This window comes from Mesoplodon bidens, assembly GCF_964165515.1.
Source record: "Mesoplodon bidens genome assembly, chromosome: 9".
NCBI classification, from domain to species: domain Eukaryota; kingdom Metazoa; phylum Chordata; class Mammalia; order Artiodactyla; family Ziphiidae; genus Mesoplodon; species Mesoplodon bidens.
Window position 1 is genome coordinate 30,721,495 of NC_138166.1, and position 14,663 is coordinate 30,736,157.

At 34.5% G+C, this 14,663-nt stretch overlaps 1 protein-coding gene across 5 annotated transcripts in view; it reads left to right on the top strand.

Annotated features, from left to right (window-relative positions):
• Positions 1 to 14,663, top strand: part of RUNDC3B (RUN domain containing 3B) — a gene marked incomplete at both ends in the record, with an annotated part of 149,917 nt that overhangs the window by 55,823 nt on the left and 79,431 nt on the right. For 3 of the 5 annotated variants that reach the window (XM_081243938.1, XM_081243941.1, XM_081243939.1), the window contains one exon: positions 11,978 to 12,111. In XM_081243938.1, the coding sequence (XP_081100064.1) occupies positions 11,978 to 12,111 (134 nt within the window). Of the gene's footprint in view, positions 1 to 5,414; positions 5,466 to 11,977; positions 12,112 to 14,663 lie in introns of all 5 variants that reach the window. The other 2 variants (XM_081243937.1, XM_081243940.1) reach the window with 1 other exon arrangement.

Here is a 14,663-nt window from a genome sequence, read left to right on the forward strand (position 1 = left end):
TTTTTAAGTTTTAATTTGGTAAGGGGAAAATATCTTTTTTTGGTCTTCTATTAATGTGAAATGTATAAAACATTTTTTTTGTTTGTTTGTTTTTTTTTTTTCGGTGTGTGGGCCTCTCACTGTTGTGGCCTCTCCCGTTGCGGAGCACAGGCTCCGGACGTGCAGGCTCAGCGGCCATGGCTCACGGGCCCAGCCGCTCCACGGCATGTGGAATCCTCCCGGACCGGGGCACGAACCCGTGTCCCCCGCATCGGCAGGCAGACTCTCAACCACTGTGCCACCAGGGAAGCCCTATTTTAATTTGTTTTTATTTACAAATGAGATTGAATGTAAGTTCATGTTTGTTAATCTTTTTCCTAATATTTTGATTATGAACTTTGCTTCTTTTGTGGAGTGAATTTTTTTAATTAGTCTAGAATAGAAAAGAACTAATTATTTACATCATGTGGAACTAGTTTTTACATAACCCATTTGGATCAGTGACCTTTTTCTCCCTTGATATTAGTCTTCTTACATGATTATTATTGGCAGTTTATTATTTTACTCTTATTTTTCATTTGAGAGTTTATTTCTGTTTTGAAACGTCTGAAGTATTTTTCTTATCTTAGTTTCATAATACTTTATATGGCTTTGAATGTCTAAAATTCTACAACAGACTATTCCCACATACTTGGTTATTTGCTTCTCTTTGGAGCTATGTGATTGTCATAGTACTCTTAATAACTGTATTTGTTGTAGGCATTTTGGGGTGAAGAGCAAGAGTATCTCAAATATTTCTACTTATTAGGAGATACAGACTAAACAGTTTATATTTTGTAACCAAACCATAATTTTCAAGGAGTCATTTTAACCTCCAAATTTAAATATTTTCTTATTTATAGAAGGAGAGATTTATTAATGGTTTTAAACTTTGTTATCCCTAGAGAATTTTTCAAGTTTATTTTACATGAACTTCACTTTCAAAACCCCTTCAACTTAAAGAATTCCAGTTTAGATTTGGCTTCTGAGAGGGAGTACTACATAGAAAGAAAGTATTATGAAAAGATTAATTAAATAATAGCTACTATTGATACAATTGCCTAGGATGTTTTTAGTGTTTTTTTTTTAATATATGAGAGAGTTAAAAAAATTTATGATTCTACCAGGTAATCCAAATTCTTGGATTTAGCAGGAATTGATGGTCTCTGATGGTAGTTCATGTTTGTTTATCTGTGTTTGTAGCCCTTTGAGTTTCTGCCAGAAGAATAATGGGACATTTCCAGTTTGACCTTATGATTTTTGCAAATTAGCATAAAGCAACTTATAGTACTTGTAATAATCAAATTATAGTTTGTTTATTTTCAGTAATGGAAAGTTGTTTTCTTGAGAAAATTTTTTGTTACATAATTTCAGCAACAGTTTTGATCATTTTTAATGCTCAAATATTGCTCATTTAGAGGAAGTAAATATTTCTCATTTTATAGAACATGGAAAAGATTGCACAATTTAATGGACTTTAATTCATCTTTGGAGAGCATCATAATTTCAGTTCCTACACCTTTCTGATTTTCTAATCTCAGTGAGTTGTTGATGCATATAATCTATTATATTTTTCTTCGTACATTCCTTTTCTTTCAAGTCACTGTGACTTTTCAAATGTAAAATATTTGCATGATTTTGGTGCTCAGTTTTTAAAAATTGTTGAATCAAATAGCCAAATACTTTTTCTAATGTACCTAGCGTCTACCTGTAAATGGCATTTTAAAGTAAACTTTTAAAAAGTTTAATATAAGTCATATATAATATTAAATTTTAATTTCAGAAGCTATTAAAAAATGGAAAATGGCTACATAGAAAAGAAGATCATATTGTTTCATTGTTAGCTTAATTACAGTGCATATTGCAGTTGTAAATATTGCTTCACTGAATGATTTTTCTCTTACATGTAAATACATGGTTGAAGATTCAAAATGTCAAACAATAAGAACTTGCACATTATTATTATCAGTGACAGAAGCGAGTATATGCTATCTGGTATTGCCAGTTTAAAAAGAAAACTTGTGAAAATTCTGACTTACTATCTGATCACTTATAATCAGTTTTGTTATTTGCCTTATAAATAGCAGTCAGTTTACAAATCAGTCCATCTAGGGGTCTTTTCAGGAATCCATCTTGGATCACATAAAAATAAATTCATCTACCGGTAGCCTTATTAGCAGAGTATATACACAGAGAGAAAGAAAATTAGACTAAATACAGCAAAGGCAAAAGGCTCACCTTCTACGTAGTTGTCAGATTTTATCAATCATGATAATGTAGCTCAGTCGTCAAATCAAAATAATTAGAAAGCTGAAGTTGTAACAAGGGCTAACATGAAAAAATGGAAGAATAAATATCATATTTATGGATTAGAATTATATTCAGTCTTATCACCAAGGTTGATTCATGTGTTTAAAGCCATGGTCAGTAATCTTTTCTGTATGATGGCCATTTTCCACCTTAATATAAAGATTATAAAGTTGATTTATTTTCATTTATTTGTTTTTGAAAAGTATATACTTTTTGAGTCAGAAGACATGGTATCTTCAGTATGATTAAGCATTCTTTCATTGCATATCCATTTTTTTAAAAATATTTATTTATTTATTTATTTATTTATTTATTTATTTTGGCAGTGCTGGGTCTTAGTTGCGGTATGTGGGATCTTTGCATGCAGGATCTTTAGTTGTGGCATGTGGACTTCTTAGTTGTGGCCTGCGGACTTCTTAGTTGTGGCATGCATGTGGGATCTAGTTCCCCAACCAGGGATTGAACCCAGGCCCCTTGCATTGGGAGTATGGAGTCTTACTCACTGGACCACCAGGGAAGTCCCTGCCTATCTATTTCTGAGTAGATTCTTCTTTTGGCTGAAATTTCAGAAACTAACACCTAATACCACAATATATTATATAATTATAATGGTACATTTGAATGAATTTTGTTCTTGAACAAAACACTTTCAGTTTATTTGGTCTTGTCTCAACTGTCTTAACATTATATATTTTAAATGTGTAAAGAAATTTTATGTATTTTATATATTAATATACCTATATTTTATATGTGATATTATATGTATTTTATGTTATAAATATATTTAAATAAATATTTAATATTGTATACTTTAAAACAAAAGTTTTGATTTCAACTGCAAATGAGAACGTTTTCTACTAACCAGCACTCCTTGAGCCACTTTGAAATAATGTAAGCTTTGTCATTCATTTATATATATATTTTGGGGAGCAACTAAGCTAAGGCTTTAAATTTTATATGAAAAATATTTACCTCGTTCACAGTGCATGTTTACTGCCCCATTATTTTTCCTATTTCTGAGGCTGTAGTGAGAACTCATATCCAACCAGAAAAGCCAGCTGACTGATTCTCTCCATGTGTCAGATCTTGTCTGTAGCCAAAGGAGTAGATCAGTATGAGGCTACAGGGAACAGGGGTGTGCTGGGTCTAGGCAGGCTCGCTCTGGGCCTCTCCTTTCCCATCTACAAAACGAGAGTGGTGTTGAAATTTGACTACAGACAATTTGGAATCTTGTGGATTGTCATTTGGTCTGGATGCTTCTGGTTGCTTATAACTGACCTAAAGTGAGATATTAAATTATGATTAAAGCAATTAATGCCTACAAATAAGTGAAAATGTTTTAATTGTTAAAATTTTCACATGGTGTTCCATAGCCAGGATCAAAATAACATGCAGGGCTTCCCTGGTGGCGCAGTGGTTGAGAGTCCGCCTGCCGATGCAGGGGACACGGGTTCGTGCCCCGGTCTGGGAAGATCCCACATGCTGCGGAGCGGCTGGGCCCGTGAGCCATGGCCGCTGAGCCTGCGCGTCCGGAGCCTGTGCTCCGCAACAGGAGAGGCCACAACAGTGAGAGGCCCGCATAACGCAAAAAAAATAAAAAATAAAAAATAACATGCATAACCAGGGCATAAAGGCTAACATATTAACAGCTTTAAAAAAAACCCTAAACTATGAATTGAGCTTCATAATAGATTGAGTAGTTGTTTCCCATTTTGTACCAAGGATTGATTAAGCCATGACATAAATCTGGACATGATACATTTTACTTGATATATTTTTTGAAGTAAAATTACTTTAAGTAGGGTTTTCCTGGAAATTGTTTTTACTTTGATAACTTTTGATTACATAAATGACTACAAGTAAGATACATAACTTTCAAGGCAGAGCTAGTAAATATGGTTTAAACATTAAGAATTGATTTTCTTAATATTTTCAATGAAAAGCATTCTGTTCTGATTTACATTTAATGCGGAGAGATTTTCATTTTGTTTGTTGTAGTTGTAGAAAGAGCATTATGTTTTAACATGGGCTTCAAGTAGGGTACCTTTTGGTTATAGATCCTTTTGGATATGTGTTTCCAAATTTAATATTCATTTACAGTGATACAAATAGGAGGATAGAGGTGAATAGTAGAGACATAGAAGTGACCAATAGCACAACTATATATATCTCCTTCCTTTCATTTTTTTATACACTACTGACTGTGTTTGGTTGGTTGGTTTTTGTTTAGTTTCATAAAAGGTCTAAGTATTTGGAAAGGTGTGGAACCATGTCCTATGGGAGATTTCAGTGTTTGCTTATGAAACAAAAAGATATCATCTGTTGGGAATATGACTTCAGAAATTTGGCTTTGGAGTTTTCCTGTATAGGAATTGCCAAACAACATAGGCAAGAATTTATAGTACTTTTCCAGATGGTGATTGTTAAACAATAATTGGAAGCTGTAGGAAAAACAGTATTTTGCATGAAGTAGGCATTTAGTCAACCCTGGTTAAACTGAGGAACATTTTACTAGATATTTAAGTGCTGTTCTCATAATTCTGAAAAAAAAAAAAAACCCATACAAACTTTAACTCTGCTTAGACCAAAAAAAAGAAAGAACTGCTCTTCAAAATGAATTTTATAACTTTTAGAAAAGTTAACAGTAAAAAAAAGTATATTTATTTTTAAAGTTGAAACCTTTCTAAGCCATATAGTTCAATAAGTGAGTAATTTTTCTAACCAGTTGTATAAATTCTGAGGTGCAAAGCTAGCAAATTCAGTCAGACTTCTTTATGTTTGGGTAAGAATAATGGAGGTGAAAGTAGACAGGGAAAAATAGCTTCTCATTTATTTCTGTGACTTAAAGACAACCTAGCCTCTCCAACAGAATAGGCTACAGGGACCAGCTTGATTTCCATGCTGAGTAGAGCACGAGCTCAATTCATCTTAATTGAGTTCATTTTATTTATTAGGTATGAGTGGTGTTTACTGCATCAAGATTATGTGTAGCCATCTTATTGGGGCCGTTCAGTTTGCTATTGTAAACTTGATGTCAGGTTTCTTAAATATCTGTGTGTTGTTGTTGTTGTTTATTTTTTTTAAAGAGATTTCCCAAAGTTGCCGATGGCTGGCTCATCTCCAAATACCTCTCCAAGGTACTCTATGCTGGTGATGCCTCCCGCCACTGAGCTGCACGGGAGCATGGAATTGACTTACTGGGGAGGGCTGTATCAGTTAAGTGATCTTTCTTAGTACATTGCATGGGGTTTGCAAAGCTTTCTATTTTTGTTTTTGTTAATCCAGAGGGCAGAACTATACTTTATGCTAATTTTTATATTAAAAGCTTTTTGTGAATCCACACAGTACAATAATCCATTTGCTCTCCTTCTTCTCCTACATGACCCCTCTATATTTCTATTAAGTTTCATGGTTTTAAGCACAATTTTATTAATCATGCATCTCTGTGTTATTTATATTTTATTATAATGATAATATAAGACTTATTGGTTATTTTCTCAGTTTTGTAAGTGCTGAGTAGTAATATTTGTATTACATGCAAACTGGGTCTCAGGGAAGCTGTGTGAATTTCCAGAGTTACTCAGTAAAACATACATGGGCGCTGTCAACAGTAATTGTTTCACTGTTCTTGAACCACTAGTGGGAATACATTCCTTAGTTTCCTTTCTTCCAGGTAGAATATATGCCTTTATTCACTTATTCAAAACTTTTTTATTGAGTTCCTGTTGTATACAAAGCACTGCTAGGTCTCTGTGGTAATGACCTAGCCTTTTATTATATTTTTCACTTAGAAAAGAAATACGTAGTTATTATTTTTAAAGATTACTTATAATAAGAAAGGTAGAAAGTAGAAAACAAATGTCTTCTCATTTTCTCAATCCTGATCCCCACAATCACTTTAAACAATTTAATGTCCGCTATGTATAACCTTAATCACTACTGAAACCCATTATGCTTGATTTCTTCAGGGCTACACATTTATGCCTGGCTCTCTGTGTGGACACCAGCCCTCGGTACTCTAATTCAGTCTACTGGTATTCTAAGCTTTATGTTAAAAAATGCTGGTGGAAGAAAAATACAAAACCTTTGTACTCTGTTGGAAAGATGGTAAAATTACTGGGATAAAAAAGCCTATTAAGTAAAATTCACTTTTCAGATTTTTGGTGAACCTGGTTATCTTAATTTTTTTTTGTTTTGGAAGATTAAGAATTGACTAATTTTTATGGTGTAGATACATACTTTAGATCTTTGTTTGTGATAAATTCCTTACCAGTGAACAAGACATTAATTGTCAGTACCAAAGGGTAGTAATTACATTTTATAGATTAGTGACAGTGATTCATAGTTGCTAAATGATTAACTTGAGGCGTCTTGTAAGTAACCTACAGAGCTAGCAGTATAAGTACAGTTGAGTATCTAATCTAGACTCAGATTTCTTCAGATCAGCTGAAAGTGTAATTAAAGTTTTTTTTTAAGTGTTTAAATTTGTTCTTTTTTAAAAAACATTAACATGAGACTTTATCTAGAAAATTAATCAAGGTCGTAATTTTACTTTCAAAGCTGGGTGGTCTAATAAATATAAGCTTCAACTAATAGTAGTACTGTTTTAAAAGGAAAAGATTCTGACCTTTTGTTGAAATGGGAATTTTCTCTATTCAGTAAAAAGATAGTAGAAAATATTAAACTAATTTTCATAAATTAGCAGTAAGAAATTTAGGATTGCTGCTATAAAATTTACAGTGAAAAGTTAAATGCTGAAATATTAATATATTGGCAACAATAAATCCATAAGTAACCAGTTTCCTTTAAGTATCTGAAACTTTTGCAATATCAGAGTAGCTTATTAAAATTAAAATGGGACTGTCTTTTATTGCTTGTCTAGATGAATAGCAGCTCCAAGGTAATAGTCTTTGTTGTTAGCATCTAGGTGATATATTGTAGCACTAACAAAACTTCAGCTTGTGAGACCAGTCTTACATTGGCTCTTTACATAGCAAAGTACTAATACAAAGGGTGGAGAAAGGAAGTCACTTAACAGATTCATTTATATTTTATATTATCAAAATATGATGTGTCATTAGCCACTACTAAATAGAGAACCACTTTGGAAAGTTTAGTTCTTGTTTTCAGAAGGTCTCATCTTGCCATAAAATAAGATAAAAACAAAACATGAGTATATTGCATGATGTGACTATATTATTTAAGTTAGGTACCTTAAATAATATTAAGGTAGGTATCTAAAGTAATATTAAGTTAGGTGTCTAAGTTAAATAATATAGAAGAGTAATTTTAGAATAACATTGGATCTTAGAGATCACAGGCCATTTTAAGTTGCTGAAAATGAGGCAGTTTAGTGGGAAAGACATCACATAGCTGGTTAGTAGCAGATCTCCTTTTAGTCTAGCAAACTTTCACCATTTATTTCTGTGCCTAAAATGAATTAGAGTTGGATTGATGAGTTGGGAATAAGTTTTGAAAAGCTTGTTTAACTTTGTCTTTGGTAAAAAGTCAACTACTAAAAACATATAAAATTGAAAGCACTTTATACACTTACACTTGTCAGCAATGTTATTTTATTATTTTTTTTTTCTTTTTGCGGTATGCGGGCCTCTCACTGTTGTGGCCTCTCCCGTTGCGGAGCACAGGCTCCTGACGCGCAGGCCCAGCGGCCATGGCTCACGGGCCCAGCCGCTCCGCGGCATATGGGATCCTCCCAGACCGGGGCACGAACCCGTATCCCCTGCATCGGCAGGCGGACTCTCAACCACTGCGCCACCAGGGAGGCCCGTCAGCAATGTTAAAAAGAGGATTGTTAGGGCTTCCCTGGTGGCGCAGTGGTTGAGAGTCCGCCTGCCGATGCAGGGGACACGGGTTCGTGCCCCGGTCTGGGAAGATCCCACATGCCGCGGAGCGGTTGGGCCCGTGAGCCATGGCCGATGGGCCTGCGCGTCCGGAGCCTGTGCTCCGCAGCGGGAGAGGCCACAACAGTGAGAGGCCCGCATACAGAAAAAAAAAAAAAAAAAAAGAGGATTGTTAGTGACAGCATAATTCTTCTCCTGAATAAAATTTCTTCAAAATGTAGGCTAGTCCGTTTCTTGCTATATGATTTGCTTTTCTGGTTCTTTTTAAAGAAAATGAGAATATCTTTGCAGTGATTATTTATTACCTCAGTAATTACTTTTAAAGGCATGATCAGCCTGTAGCTTTGTTTTTTAATTTTCCTGTTGAATATTGGTTACAGACTAATAGCCCAAGTACATCTTTTGCTAGCAGTTAATCTGTGTTTAAGTAAAAGTGATGTTCAAGTAATAATATCTCAGATAACCAATTGAACACTTCTGTTATTTTTAATTAACTTCAACCTTTTTCATAGATGCAGAAATTATTTAATTATTTAAATAAAACCCCAGGATACATGGACAATTTACATGAGAGTTCATTTGGAGGTTCTAACAAGGGACTCTTAACCCACATCCTTCTGAATGTGAAAAATTCAGGGTCTTCATTTAAAAACTTCATTTTGGAAATGATGCACATGAAAGAGAAAGGAAGGCAGAATCAAGCCAAGTCATCCTCTCATCTCGTTTGTTGAGTAGGTAGCAGTGTTGTGAAGATACTACTGGTATACTTAAGGCCCTGCAAGTCATGGCATCATGTCATTTTGTTAATTGTTTAGTTTCTCAGTTTGTTAGCTAGGAAATCTTGTCATTATCTCTTGGGTGAAAGTCTTGTAGACAGCATATCCTACACATAGCAGGAATCCTAAGGATTTAGCACCCATTTCTTCTCTGTTTAACCTAAGCCTAGACTTTTAGTTTCTCTATATCTTTGTTTCCTCTCCTCCAAAAGGGGGCTTTGTTATATTCTTTTGGTTTTCAACAGCTCTGCTTTGAAACTTCTCATAAATTAATTTCCTCAGTCATGTGAAATTCATGAGAAGATTTAAAATAAAGTCACCAGAGAAATCTTGTGATTCTCCTTTTGCGGTCCCTGGCAGCGTATGGTACTCATTTCTCGAGGGAAGTGTAGTAGCTATTCCTCATTTTTAAATTGTGGGACAATCCTAATTAATAGAAGCCGAGGAAAATTAGTCAAGACTAGATTTTAGGGAGGTAAATTTAGAATGGTTGATATGGTAAAAGGTTGGATTAGGGAGTAAATTTTAAAGATTTTTCTAGATTCTAAGCAAGTAATGGGAAAAACTTCACTGTGCATCTCATTCCCACTTTGCAATGCAAGGGGACCTTGGGTCTCTTGACTATTTGTATGATAATAGTAATAACAGTAGTAATCATTGTTAATATTTGTATTAGGCTGTATACTAATTGATGCACATACATTATTTAATCCTCACAACAGTGTTATGTAGATACCACCATTATTGTCAATTTATAGAAGAAACTCAGATTGGTAGAGTGACGTTAAGTCATTTGCTTAAGATTGCATGTCTAGAAAGTGATATAATTCTGGTCCACCAGGCTCAAAAGCTCATATTCTTACCATTAGGCATCCTGTTTCCTCTCCAAATAGCTAACAAATTGATAACATGAAAATTGCCCCAAAGACAGACTATACTGAGATCCTGTTCTAGGAACTTTTTTTTAACTAAAGAAGAGAGGGGGCAAATAAAAGTGATGGGGAGAGATTGAGAAAAAGAAGGAAGCTTATAAGGATTCCTATAGATTTCTATTTTTTGGTAGTGAGATTTAATTATTAAGGAGCCATTTGAGTTATATAGATGTTTGAGTAAAGATTTCTAGATGCTTTTGTATTTTTAGTTATTTGTAGACAAAGCTAAATGTATTTGTCCAAAATATTTGATATCTGTAATCTAGCATGCAGACATCTTTTCTTTTTTTTTTTTTTTTTTTTGCGGTATGCGGGCCTCTCACTGTTGTGGCCTCTCCCGTTGTGGAGCACAGGCTCCGGACGCGCAGGCTCAGTGGCCATGGCTCACGGGCCCAGCCGCTCCGCGACATGTGGGATCCTCCCGGACCGGGGCACGAACCCATGTCCCCTGCATCGGCAGGTGGACTCTCAACCACTGTGCCACCAGGGAAGCCCGCATGCAAACATCTTGATACCAGATTGTCATTGAGCTGTTTCTGTAAAAAAGATACTCATTAGATTTTTTCAATTCAAATTTCTATATACATTGCAACTAAGATCTTGTTTTGTGTTGATTAACCAGTTGATTTGTTTAGTAAATATTTATTAAACGCCTGCTATGAGCCAAGCACTGTGTCAAGTGCTGGAGATAGAATTGAGGACAAATAAGATACAGTCCTTGCCTTAGTGATCTTACCACCTAATGTGTGAGACAGTCAAGTCAGCAGATAATGACAAGGGTAGTAAGCTCAGGGTGATGTGCCAGCACGTAGGGAGGAGTAACTTACTACCCGAGGAGGAGCCCTTGGAAATGTCCTGCATGATGAAGAGGGGTTACCTGTCCTGGTACGTGAGCTTTCTGTTGGTTGAGTAGCCATACTCTTAGAAATACCAGGGGGATCTTTTAAAAAATACCAGTGTGTAGGCCCACCCCCAAAGATTCTGATTATTTAGTTTGGGTGGAGCCCAGACATGAGTACTTTTTAAAAGAAGCCCAGTCATTCTTATGGGCTGCCCTGGTTGGACACCACTCAAATATTTCAGCCATTGTTCCTAAAATGCTGCTTGTGGACAAGAACACTTTAACTCTTTTTGATGTTGCTTAGAGAGCACATGTTACTGGGGAAAAGAAGATTGAGATAAATATTAATTGAAAACAAAGAAGCGGAGATTTTAAAATATAAAAGCTAATCTTTCTTCATTAAGATTGAACAACTTCCCTAGGTGAGAATAATTATTCCAGACACCTGAAGAAATATTAAGATGTCTCTCATGTCCCATTTAAAAATATTCAGAGTAAAAAATTGTTCCCCTGGACCTACTACTCAAAGTCCTGCATAGAAATATTAATACTAATAGAAGATACACACGAAAGAACATTTGTTCTTGAACAATACGTAATTACCCAAATCTGGAAGATTAGAATGGTAAATACCTGAAGGACTTGTCACGGGTTGGTGACTAGAAGAGAGCAGATGAATGACAGTTAGATGAAGGTTTGGGTAGAATGGTAGTGAATGGGTGGGAATGATTAGTGAATGCAGGAGTCTCACTGATGATAGGTACTTACAGACCACATATTGTTTCATTTCTTTGAAGTATCCCTCTGAAGAGGAGAAAAAGTGTTGCCTTTTAATTTTTCTTCTGTTTTTCCAAGAAGAGGAAGCTTCAGGATGCAACTGGTGACGTTTAAATTAATGCTTAACTAGAACCACAAAGAGGCATACCTGAGTGCTCTCTGAAAGACTGTGTTAGAATAACAGGATATTAACCTATAAGATTTTTTAGTGTCTAGACCCTTTTTGCTTCATTTAATTTAATTTTATTGTTCAGCAAACTATGATCCAGATACATTAAATAATTTGCCCTAAGTAACACAACTAGGTAAAGGTAGAACAGGACCAGACTTAAGGCTTTTTGACCCCAGGTGCCCTTTCCACAATCGCACACTCTACTGACATTTATTTCTCAGAGTTTTATTGTTCTTGAGTTTTGAATTTCTAGTCTAGTTTTATTTTGTATTACAATTTGTCTCCTGAAGGTCAAGTAACCTGGTTTGGTTATGAAAGTCCTCGTAGCTTCTGGGACTATATCAGAGTGGCTTGCCGGAAAGTTTCACAGAACTGTATCTGCAGCATTGAAAATATGGAAAATGTCAGTTCCTCTAGAGCTAAGGTAAGGCATAAATAATAATGTGCAGTATGTGTAATCTAATCCTAAGCAATTTTGACCCAAATAGAAAATTTTGAGCTCTTTGCGATATAAAATCTTTCTTTTCTTTGTTGGAATTAAGCACGTGACCAAATTTAACATCTTTCAGAGACTTGTTTCATTTTTTATTTTTAGTAGCATATAATTATTTTAGAATGCTCTTGAATCTTCACTGTTGCCTTATAAATAGCAGGAAGGTATGAAGCTAGTAACTATGAATTTCTTTTTTGAGAAGCAGAGTAAAATATTTCCTAGTCGATGAAGTTTCTACATTTCTTTTTTTTTTTTTTTTTTTTTTTTTTTTCTTTTTGCGGTATGCGGGCCTCTCACTCTTGTGGCCTCTCCCGTTGCGGAGCACAGGCTCCGGATGTGCAGGCCCAGCGGCCATGGCTCACGGGCCCAGCCGCTCCGCGGCATATGGGATCCTCCCAGACCGGGGCACGAACCCGTATCCCCTGCATCGGCAGGCAGACTCTCAACCACTGCGCCACCAGGGAGGCCCTCTACATTTCTTGAATTACCTAAATCAGTGACTCTTAGTGTCCTGCGCTGGCAGTCCATAATGTCAAAACTATTTTCACATAGTACCAAAATGTTATTTGCCTTTTGCACCGGGTTGATATTTGCACTGCTTATGCAGAAGCAATGGTGGGTAAAATTAACTGGTGCCTTAGCATAAATTAAAGCAGTAGCATCAAACTATACTAGTAGGCATTGAGTTCTTCCTCACCATACATTCAGTTTTAAAAACAAAAACCAGTTTCACTTAATGTCCATGATGGTGAAGTAAACATTATTAATTGAATTAAATCTCAACCTTTGAGAAGCTGTCTTTTTAATATCTTGAGTGACAAAATGGGAAGTATGTATACAGCGTATTGACATATGATGGTTGTCTCAAGGAAACGTACTCATGCAGTAGTTTGAATTGTTAACTGAACTAGACACTTTTGTCATGTAATACTATTTTTACTTGAAAGAAAAACATTCAAACTAAAACAACAACAACAACAAAAGACATTCAAACTATAGCCTTTTTATACGTAGGCATTTTGTAGACATTTCATAAGATGGATGAAGTAAACCTGTTCCTTCAAGAAAAACAGCTTGACAGTATTTGTTGCCAATGGTAAAATGAAAGCTTTCCAGTAAAAATTAGAATTTTGGAAAACTTGTAGTGTATTCACCATCTTAAGCTCGATAACTTCCTAGTACTTAAATGCTTTTCTAATAACATTGATGTTCATATTAACAAAAATATATTTATATTATTTAATGGAATGTGTCAGTATTTTGTAGACCTGCATAACTTATATTTTTTATTTTTTTATTTTATTTTTTTAAACATCTTTGTTGGAGTATAATTGCTTTACAATGGTGTGTTAGTTTCTGCTTTATAACAAAGTGAATCAGTTATACATATACATATGTTCCTATATCTCTTCCCTCTTGCGTCTGATGTGTGGAATAATAAAATCATGCATGGGTAAAAGATCCATTCAAAGTGTAAGAATGTAATACAGTATGAAACATTCATTGATATGGTTATAGAGTCCATGTTGCAATTAACCTTTAAGAAATTATCACTTACTGAGTTTTGATTAGAACCAAAGGAGAATATCATCCACAATTATCTGAAAAGGCTATTCAATGATTCCTTTTTCCAATTATGTGTCTATGTGAAGGTAGATTTTCTTCACATGCTTCAACCAGAACGACCCATTGTAACAGATAGAATGCTGAAGCAGATATCTAGTTCTCTTTTATTAAGCCATACATTAAAGACATTTGTAAAAATGTAAAACAGAGCTCCTTTTCTCTCTAATATTTTTTTTAGGGAAAGATAGTTATTTTTTCATAAAAATATGGTTTTCAGTGTTAACGTATAATGAGTTCATTATTTTTAAATTACTATATATTTTTAAAGTTTCCAGTTTTGACTTGTAGTGCAGTAAATATGGTTAGATATAACCTATGTAAAAACCCTTTGGAGTCCTCAAAATTTTTAAGATTGTAAAGGTCTGAGCTGGTGACATAAGGTATATTAGCTTTAGTATAGTAGTTTATTTATTTTTATTGGTTTGTCATAGTAACTTTCCTTACCATTTTTGACACTTAAGAGTTACAGAATGAAATAAAAATTAAGTAGAAAATAAAGGTTGAAAATACTAGATATGTACAGTTTTAAGATCTACATAATTTAATTCAATTCATTATTTGACAATCATAACCTTATAAATTACATGTCTGTATAATAAACAAATGTATAACAGTCATCTTTCAACAGTGTAGTTTCTAAGTTTATTGTACCTGTATCCATTTTTATTTTTTTCTTATGGAAAATTTTTGGTTAGCAAAATTGACACATATATTGAAATTAAATATTTTATAAAACATGGACCAAGTACCTAAATTTTTAAAAATTTATTTTTACTTTTTTCAATATAATTTTTAAAGGATACTTTCCATTTACAGTTATTATAAAATATTGGCTCTATTCCCTGTGTTGTATAGTG